Source organism: Primulina eburnea, chromosome 3 (assembly GCF_022965805.1).
Source record: "Primulina eburnea isolate SZY01 chromosome 3, ASM2296580v1, whole genome shotgun sequence".
NCBI classification, from domain to species: Eukaryota; Viridiplantae; Streptophyta; class Magnoliopsida; order Lamiales; family Gesneriaceae; genus Primulina; species Primulina eburnea.
The window spans coordinates 7,624,569-7,635,213 of NC_133103.1; the positions used below are offsets into that span (position 1 = coordinate 7,624,569).

General features: G+C 35.4%; 1 protein-coding gene and 1 pseudogene across 1 annotated transcript; both read right to left on the reverse strand.

Annotated features, from left to right (window-relative positions):
- Positions 1-296: 296 nt before the first annotated feature.
- LOC140825918 (protein CfxQ homolog) lies at positions 297-4,859 on the reverse strand. The gene is made up of 6 exons (XM_073187965.1): positions 4,629-4,859; positions 3,547-3,657; positions 3,280-3,378; positions 3,038-3,148; positions 2,074-2,610; positions 297-974 (listed from the first exon to the last, which is right to left on the reverse strand). The coding sequence occupies exons 2-6, from the start codon at positions 3,655-3,657 to the stop codon at positions 423-425; spliced, it is 1,410 nt and encodes a 469-aa protein (XP_073044066.1). The 5' UTR covers positions 4,629-4,859; the 3' UTR covers positions 297-422.
- On the reverse strand, positions 4,812-10,088 carry LOC140825916 (probable glycosyltransferase At3g07620; annotated as a pseudogene).
- Positions 10,089-10,645: the final 557 nt, after the last annotated feature.

Sequence of the window (10,645 nt, forward strand, 5' to 3'; positions counted from 1 at the left end):
TTCCCTTTTGTTTTGGGTAAGTATTAGAAATATTTTTATATAATATGACAATAGATTTTAATTTTTTTTTTTAAGTAAATCGATTTCTTTGCCATGTCAACTTTAGTCATCATCTTGTCGACGTTTTCTGGCAAAAATTGAACATTCTGATAATTGGTGGATATCAAAAATAACTTATTTTAAGAAGTTACTATACTAAAAGTAAAAAAAAAAAAAATACAAGTTGTTGATCAAAAAATTTTACTTTTCAAAAAATAAAATACAAATTTTTTTGTTCATTCAGATTCTCACAGCAATAGAATGAAGATTGGGTATAAGATTCAGGGCCATTTAACACAAAATCACACAAAGTAGAGTTATAAATAGTATTTGGTACATAATCAATCATACTTGTTTATTACATTATTCGACTTCCTGTCTCTTTACTCGACTTTTACTCGTTGTGACAGTAGTTTAAGTCCAGCCTCCAAATCGACCAGTGTGATCGTAAATAATTCATCACCTTTCGAATCGAATGTAAGCCTCGAATCCAAGTTCTCTCTCGCGTTATTCAACATATGATCCACCAATCCCCCGTTCATTTTGTTCCTTAGCTTTTCACTACTGTTCTTCTCTATCACCGAAACCATGGCATCAAAAGTGCACCCCTTTTCGAGCTTAAACCCGTATAATCGACTCTTTTCATCCTGTTTTGTCATCTTTAATGTCAGCATCTCAGCAAGATCTCGGGTACTATAGTCATCGAACTCGAAAAAGTGTGTCACTCTTCTGCAGAATCCTTCGTTTGAGGAGAATACGCGCTTCATTGGTTCGGTGTAACCTGCGAAAACTAGGACGGTATCTCCATCTTCTAGTACAGACATGATCTCTTCCAACGCTTCAAAACCATAATCACGGTACGTTGATCCCTTCTGCTCGGGTGCTAATTGGTATGCTTCATCCACGAAAAGAATGCCACCCGCGGCCTCTTCGATCTGCATCATGAGTATTGAAAAGCGTTTGCATGGTGTATGATAAGTAGAAAAGAATATGCATCACGAGTTGATAGCACTATGTTGTAAGGTACTGATTTCTTCTAGAGATAAAAATCGAGAATACTCTGAGTGAAAAGGCAGCTATTTTTTAGGCTGATTTGGAGTTTCAACCCAAAATCACGTTTTAGAGCAAAGACCATAGACATCTGCCTTTTGTTGCGGATTTCACTGGAATAGGATCCTGCAAACACCGAGCCGGGTGGATTGCCAGCTCGCCAGGTTTTCCAATCAACTAAAGAGCAAGGCTAGCCAACCTTAAGTCAATTAACAAGAATTGGGAGGCTCTGCTAACCAAAGAAGAATCTGATTCCATTATGAGGTAGTGGTATTATCAAACACGCAAAAAAACAAGCAACGAAACCAAAGACAGGTAAAGCCCCTGAACTATAAGATAAGTAAGCCACCACAGAACATACGAGGGACCTCTACTCTCACTTTCCCTTGGAAGAGAGAGAGAGAGTAGTGCAACTTCATATTTTGCTGCCATCAGTCTATTTTTTACTCAAAAAACCTAAGTTTTCTATGATTTTATGAAGTATTTTTAATCATTCCTGAGGGTGCTAGAAAACTCTCAAGATACACCCAATGCATACTTCTAAAATTGACACAAATTTTCAGTCGAAACACCATTGATGTTATGTTAATTTCTGTTTGCTCATTGATCAGCCACAATCCCAATATGGTCGAACAGTCATCATATTCTTACTTTCTGCCTCTATATTGGTGGTCGACCATCGACACTCGTATTTGGATAAAATTAAGGGTGAAATGCATTTAGTCCCCTATGATTTTCCAAAGCAGCTAAAAAACCAGTTAGAAAAAAATAGACTCAAAACCCTCTGTCCTCCAATGATTTACCGCCCATATACATCTTTTGCATCCCTTTTGACCTTACAATGTGTTATATCATCGAATTTATAACCTATTAGAAACTTCCCAAGATTTCTCAATACCTACTTTTATGATGCTGCATACTTTAGTAGGAAAAGATTGCAAAAACGAACTGGAAATTATCTATAAGAATCACACAGTTAATTACCTTTTTTCTGGTTTTTGGTCCAGTTTGGCCCAGATATTCCCCCACCAAATCCGATCTCTGCACTTCTGTCACGTTATTAGAAGAAAGCACACCAACAGAATGTAGCAGCTTGCCCAATATTCGTGCTACAGTAGTCTTACCGGTCCCCGGATTCCCAAGAAACGCCATATGAGGCAACTTTCTTGGACCCAAATTTATCCCCATGGCGCGACGTTTTTCATCCATAAGTACCCCCTTCGCCCATTTCTGAAGCTGCTGTTTCAGATCCCTTAATCCAACTATCTTCGACAACTCGCGATCGAACTCGTCCATTTTTGCTTTTATTCCATCACTACCATCCTTGTAATTCCTTGGTTCTTCGACATTTTGGTACTTACTCCACGAGTAGGCAGTATTGTAGACATCATTGTTGTAGTTATTGCTGTTGGAGGTATTGTAGTAGCTGCTCTGTCCCGTGTATTCGCACCTAAGAAGTTGGCGTAATTCTTCATGTTCATAGCCTGTTGCAGGTATATAATTGAATGCAAGCATGCCTTCCTGCTCATCAAAATTTTTCACCGTAAATTCCATCGGCAGATATACATATAGAAACGGATAAAAGAATAACACAACATTTATTTCTAGTCATGTAATACACATCCTATGATATTCTTTTATTACTTTTGTACATTTGATCACCAACTTTAGTTATATAAGTAATCTCTGTCAACTGATTTTGGTCATTTTCACCTAAATCATTTACCAATTCATCACATTATATACAACGACAAGACTAAAACACCGCATTTATTTTATATTAATCTTGGCCATTTTTCCAACATAGATGAGTGATTTTGGGAAGAAAAGTGGAAGATTTCCGCTAGAATAACTAAATTTCGCAGCTTAAATTAATTATGGCGTAGAAAAAAATATAAAAAATATCAAATCCTAGTAGTTCGCGACTAAAAATAAGAACTATGCATACATCGTCTGCTGCAAAGCAATCGGCATTGAACTCTAACAACAGCTTGACTATCGAGTTGTCACCAGATCGCAGCGCAAAACCAACAGCAAGATGCAATGGAGTCATCTGATTCTGCAATTAGATTAGATACAAGAGATCAACTAATAAATAACAAAGTAAAAATTGATTGGATATAATTTTTTTTCAAAACAATACAATAAATACTTTTGTATGAAAAAAACTAGGCAAATTAAGACACAAACATTAGTTCTGGCGTGGACGTCTGCACGGTGATCAAGAAGAATTCTTGCTGATTCAACACACCCGTTTTTAGCCGCGAAGTGTAATGGAGTCTCACCATACTGCATTCAACAGAAAATGAACAAATCTGAGACCGTATCCATCATCCATGGACCTGCAAAAAACAAGACTCTGCTCGACTAGCTATGTTCCCAACTAGTTCATGTTTGTTCTCGTTTTTTATAAAGATAAAGACAAATATTACAAATAGATAAAGATGCTATACATACAACATTTGTAGCTTCCAACTCTACGTTCACCGATCCTCTCCATTCAAGCAGATACTTCACTATCTCATTTCTGTTGAGACCAGCAGAGGCATGCAAAGGTGTCTGTAACATCTGCATAGATCCATCCCACGGAACAAAATGATACGAGATATTTCAGGAAAAATTGATTCTATATTATATAAAGATAAATTCCAAAAAAAATTGCCATAATTTGATTCTTTCATTTGAATGTCCAAGGTCTATGTTAAGATTGATAACTCAATCCTAAAATCTAGTTTAAAGAAGGTGGATTATCAAAGTCCATATATAAAATTCTCACAGTCCAATACATAAATGTGAACTTTGGCTAGGATCAGAATTTATCTATGATACCATCTTAAGATTGAGAAGCTAGCTAAAAAGAATTGGATTGTCCGAATTCTTATATATAACTCCCAAAAACTTAATCCAACACACTCCCCTCACGTCCGGGAATGAACTGAACTACTGGAGCGTGAAGTTTATAAGACATTAATGGGTGGCCACAAGATAATCCTACATATAATGATGGGTTTGAACCAAGATCGAAACGTGTCTCTGATATTATGTTAAGATTGAGACTTGTACCTAATTTCACTCAAAAAACTAGCTCATGAGATGATGATTATCCAAATTGTTATGTTCGAGCAAGCAAAAATGGCATGGTTCATATATACAAATCTCAATAACTTCATCCAGCCGATGTGAGACATCTAACAATATAAAACATACATTTGAATACAATGGTAGTGTCTAGTTTGATCAAATAAATTATAAGAGTTAATATAACGAGATCAAAGAGACACCAAGCATGATTATCTAAAGAGATCAAAAAAATTTTAACTCAACATGTCCATGTTGACTTTGGACACACACACACATGGCTATGATCAATTCGAAAGCAACATCTTCCATTAAATCGATACTAATTAACAGTATGAACTAATCAAAAAATTGGAAACTAGTACGATTAATCCACATGTAAATATGATTAAAAAGAATAACGATCCACTAAAAAAAATAACTCCATATATAGATAGATATATGTTAAAACGTGTACTGACAAGAATGCTTTTCTCATTAGCGAGCAAAGGGTTGCAGACAAGCAGCCTGACCAATCCAGGCAGATCTCCAGATTCAGCACTATGAATGAATGGTGATATTGTTGCTGTTTCCAGAAACAGAATTCTTGTTCTTGTTCTTGTCCTCAATCCTCATCCTAATCACTCCCAAATCTCACTTTCTTCTTTTCTTTTTTTTAAAAAAAGGTTTTAGAATTGGTGGTGGTGGGATTTTGATGGGATTAATCAGAGAGGATTGAAGAAATAACGATGGTTTTCTTTGGTTGTGGGAAGACAAAGTCAAACTTATCATTGTATTTGAATATATACATATGTGTGTGTACAGGCAGCCAGCTTCACATGCATTGGACAATTTGGTTGACTTTTAAGATTTTCGTGCAGCTTGTTCGACGAAGTCGTTGCCTTTGCGCGGTTGACCGACTCGTGCTCGGTATGATTTAGAGTTTCTTAATAATGTACTCAACTTACATGAGTCTTGTCTATATAATTATCCAATTTTTAAAACAATTTTTTTTATTTTTAATATAATTGATTTGAAATAAACGCTTGAGATAAGAAATAAAATTTAGGATGTGTCTGAATCAATTGATTTGATTATGAACATTTATAATCCTAACTGGATTTATTATTTATTTATAAATAAATAAGATGAAGATCTTATTGTTGTACGTACGTAAAGCTTGTGTCTACATAACAAAACGGGCATTATCACATATGTTTCATACACACAATTTGTCATTAGACTGAATTCTGTTCCAACAATTTCACCAGATTTGATCCCTCGAAATATAAAAAAAAAACATAGATTTAAGCCCCATCATGACCACATTGTTCAAGGGAGAGATAAGAATTTGACAGACTCAAACATGAAACAAAGTGTTACATTCTTGAGATGATCATATTCACAGAAAATACGTTTTAAACTCGTCGAAGCCATCGATGCACAAAACTATGATGATGATTGAGGGATTCTAGTTTTGGAGGAAGGAATGGTTGAAATTCACGTCTACCATCCAAAGAGTTAGTAGGTAATATGTGTGATTGTTCTACCAAGTTGGTTATCATTAGTAAATCAATGGAATTAACTTTGTTAGATTATCTTCACTGAATGAGCATGAACACCATTGGAATCCCTAGCATTGAGCCTCACCTCTGGGGAGTAACTCAACAGGAAGTTGCCTTTCAGGAGAAAAAAAAACCTGAAAATTTTGTAGTTTTTCTTCAAAAATTCGAGTTTTTCCTTTCGAATTCATTGAGTCGCCCTCCCTAAAACTCTTGAATCTTCCTCTACTCACCTCCCCCCAACACAGATAGCCCATCCTTCTAGGCCATAACCTTCAAAATATGAGTAAGAAGCGTAGCAAGACATATATACTAAAACAACCCTGTCAAAGATTAACCATTCAGCTCTATAAGTTACACTCGAAAAGTTTCTAGCTTTTGTTCAAAAGCAACTTCAAGGCAAAGCAATCAAAAACAAACTAGCCTGATTCAATCAGTAATAGACTTCAAACCCAACATACCGTACTCTGTTGTTGTCCCCTCCATTCATCTTTTCTGCGGATGGCCCTTAGATACATTTCCTTGTACCTAAACATTATTCTTTGGAGAGAAGCACATTTGCCTCCTGTCTTTTGAACAAAGGCAACAAAACACCGGAAAACATAGGCGCAAAACCCCACAGTTCTAAAAAATGTCACAAAAACCCTCAAAATCTTTTTTGCTCCTACGCTTTCGTTCACATAGTTATGTTTAACTCATTTTTAAAAAACACGGGGGGAAAATGCTTTTTGCCCTGTTTCTTGGAGCTCCAAGCTTTGCTATCTCAATTTCATTTGAAAAACTCGATTATACCAGATGGAATGCAGGGTCATGTGGAATAAATCATACTTCAAAGGCTTTGGGTGCCAAAGAAAATGTTGTTGAACTCTCCGGACACCAAGTTGCAACTCAAGATACTTATTTTCAGGTATAGAAACCAGTATTTCTTTCAAATCCGGGATATCTTTCTCTGCGAGAATAAATGAAAATGCATCCCAATTCAACACTTCAAAGAAAGGCGGGACAAAATTATCCGATATGATGACAGGTACACACTCGTAAAAGATGGCTTCAACCACTCTTGGGCTGTTGACTTCATGACCTTTTGGGCAAATACAGTACTTGCTGCTTTTCATATGTTGTATATAATTCCTTTTGCTTGCCACGCCTGGTGGCATGGGACCAAATATTTTCATATCAGACTCCTTATCTTTCCAGAACTCAAGCAAGATTGGACGGAGATACCCGTGCATATTTCCAGCGTAAAAGGCAAGAATGGTCCTCTGAGATGGTGGCTTTCCTCCTAGATCTCGAAGTGGATTTCTGGCTGACCGGATGTATGTTTCTGGAAGAGAGACATCCCTTCCTATTTTGAAGCCTGTCGTTACATCCGCGTTACATAGGGCTTTAATGCAGTGTTCCATGTGGTGCCTTGTTTCGTATGGAGCCTATTAGACTATAAAGCATTAGTTTCTTCAAAGAAAAGGTTGCAGAAATATATTAATGCTAGTCAAACCATCAATCGATAATGCGCTCTACTTTTCCTCAAAAAATTTCTTATTGAAGGACGTGGAAAAAAAATTATAACTGTCTAGTTCGTGGACCAAACAGAAGTAAATGAAGCATTACCCAATCATGGCAGGCAACAAGAAAATGGTCAGCTCCACCAGTTCTGTTCCAAAAACGGTATTTTGCAGCGACTTTTTCAGAATAATTCTTCAAATATCGACGAAGGTTTGTTCGGTTATGGGAATTTCGCACGTAAAGTGAGTGTTCTAGCATCCGTGAACTGAATGGCATATAGAAAAGATGAGCTTTTCTTGGATCTTTCACTTCAAAATTCTTATTTCCTTCCATCAGTTTCATGAACCATCCCTCAGATGCATACAATCCCTTAAGTATTGGTTGATGAAAGATCGGCTTTTCACCTTCCTTGTATACATATACTTTGAGTACACGTTCCATGAGTTCATAGCTCCTGCCATAGGAAATTGCTTGATTAAATAAATACCATGAATAAGAAAACTTCAAAAAGTTTCACATCACACATGAGTGTGAGCATGTAATAACATCATTCATGGATTTTAAACATTTCATGAGTTGCGATGAGATACTGACTGAGAGTACAAGATTTTGGAAACTCTAGCAAAAATGACACAGAAATCAAAACTTGAAAACTATAAATGATTTATGTGAACATAATGCATTTACACAAAAAAATTGATCCATATAACGAAGGCCCATGTGAGTCCCTTTATATATAATCCGATGCCTATTGCCTGGAACAAGACTACTTCTGTTTGTTCATGAAAAGGATGCGAATTTTTTTCACAAAAATCCACTTTTTATTTTTCTAAAACTCTCGCAAGAACTTGATAATTAGTCTCAACGAAAAAAAATAAATTTCTTTCATACATTCACTCGTTCAAGCACATAAGAATGACAGAATCAAGAGCAGTTATGATAGAAATGCAGGCTATTGTTTTATTTATTTAATGTGGATTTGTACAAATGTTAAACAAGGGCAATGATTAAAAAAACGAGTTATATTCAGATGTATTTACGTAATATAAGATTGCAGCAGACATATACGAGGCATATTAATCCACATTTTATGTTTAGCATGCGTTAGAGAGTCTTTGGAACTGAAAACATAAAGGCAGGGGAAGAATAAGAAATCTAAACCAATGCCAATATCAGATAATCTAGTATGGAAATATATTACACCAAACCCAAAATGTGTTCATTCCCTTAAACTGACGTATTATAGACACTAACCTTTTGAACATAGAAATATTTCGAAATAGAGGAGCATAAAGTTCCTGATCATTCTTGAAAACTGGTGCATTTTCAATTCCGAACTTTGCTGTCGAAATTTCCTGGTCATGCTCAGATGACCATCTCGGTTTCTAAAATTCAACAGTAAAAAGTTAATATTTATCACCTGATGAAACAAGATATAGGCGATGATTTTAAATTTATCAAGGAGACTCACACTGGCACGTGAACTGGCACGATTTCGAATTAGTAACAGTTTCCATCTCATCTATTGTTGTCACTGTTTTAGGTGGCATATCACACCTCATCTTCTTCTTAGCAGGCTGACTTATCGATACTTTCTCACTTTTATCAAATGATACATCAAGGGCAGAACCATTGGCTTTCCTAGCATCAAATTCCATATGCTTTGAATCAAAGGAATTGTTCAATGAAACTGTAGCTGGTTTGACCGATACAAGTGATATATTAATAGAGCCACCATTTGAAGTTGTTTCATCTATTTTTCTTGTATCAGCGTCTACTATAATATTTCCTGAACTTCCCTTCACAGCCCGAGCAAGAGAAAAGTTCTGCCTAGATTCACCACCTCCGATCTGTAAAAGTTTATCGTTATGTATCACAAACAACTCTTCCGTGTCTATATCTTCATCATCTAAAGTTTCATCCTCTACAAAATCAAAATCATCATCCATGTCAGTACCATCTAAAGAAAGTTTTATCTTCATTTCCTGGTCTTTCTCCATCAGCTCTTTTTCGTTCTCAATATCTCCGCCCACTTTATAACCGTTACTGATTTTCCTTTTTCGCACCAACTGAGATTCGCTATTCAAGTTTTGGGTGGCAACCTTATGTCGGTCGTTAGTAATCCCCATATCACCAGAAGATTGCCTAGATGATTCACTTTCCTTCACAAATTCGTTGTTCTTGGTATCCGGAAACAGCGAAAGAAGGGTGTGCACATCCGGTAGCATCAAAGACTGACAAAATAAATGAGTCAAAGCCACCAAACCCACCAAGAAAAGCCACCTCCTTTTCTCCATTTGAAGTAGAGTTGAGATTTTAATGGAATTATCCATAGAAAAAATCCAATGCACTACAACCTCACCGATCCGCGGTACACAACTCACATAACCCTGAATTCATGAAAGCCTATTCACTTAGTTTGCAGGCTCAAAAGACACTCCAATCACAGTAAAAATGAAAAAAATTGCAACCAATCCGGATCCCAAACTATATCTCAGGAATCTTGATCATTGCAAAATTAGTCTGTTAATCTTCAAATACCCAAAAAAGAAACAGACACATGGAGAAGAAAAAAAAGGCTAAAAGAATGTCAACTGAATTCCAAATTATTTCTTCAGCGAAAGCCATCCACCATCACCATCGCCATCATTTATATATTTAGGCACTAAATACTCATTTTTTTCTCAGCCACTGATTACAGTGAAAGTGGAAAATTGGGGAACAAGAAGCATATTCAGTATCTACTCTCGAAGGAACTTTGGTCAAAGAGCGAGCATCAGTAGATTCGGAAGCAAATTGTCGGTGCTCAAAAGGAAAAAAGAACAAGCTTGAACTCAAATATCACCTCCCACAGTCCCACTTGCATCTAAATTATCGTTAAAAACTAGTACTACCCAAAAAAATAGAAACTGTAGTTTTTATTGAAATCAAATAAGATATTATTTTTAATTTTAATAAATTTCCACTCGTTTTATATTATACACGTTCGTACCTTTAATTTAAATTTTTAATCATTCTCAATAATTTTTTGCAAAATTTATATTTCATTTGAATGTAAAGCACAATTAACGAACGCAATTGAATTTGAAAATATTCTATTTTAATTGAATTTTAAATCTATCATAAATAACTTTTTTTTTTTTTGAAAATATCATAATTAACTATTTTTTATTTGAAATGTATTGTCAATTAGATTTAATTATATTGGTTTGTTAGTATGGATTTGAAATCACTACCTTCAAATTCATCCATTCAAATACAACCTCAAATAAAATATAAAATCTGTTTTTTTCCTAATCTCTGAGTTGCAAATTTTAATTTTAAAATAATTATTTACTTTAATTAATTACAATACAAAAAAAATTATGTGTGCAGACATTATATAGAGATTGTGGGTGTCATTAATTACCATTATTAAAGACATTAATAGGGCC

Bases quoted from the DNA above. Each gene is read 5' to 3' on its own strand.
- LOC140825918 (XM_073187965.1), bottom strand. From the start codon at position 3,657: ATGTTACAGACACCTTTGCATGCCTCTGCTGGTCTCAACAGAAATGAG. The intron at 2,611-3,037 runs GTATGCATAGTT...TTTGATGAGCAG, and splicing joins ATTGCTTTGCAGCAGACGAT to GAAGGCATGCTTGCATTCAA. The intron at 975-2,073 runs GTAATTAACTGT...CTCATGATGCAG, and splicing joins GACCAAAAACCAGAAAAAAG to ATCGAAGAGGCCGCGGGTGG.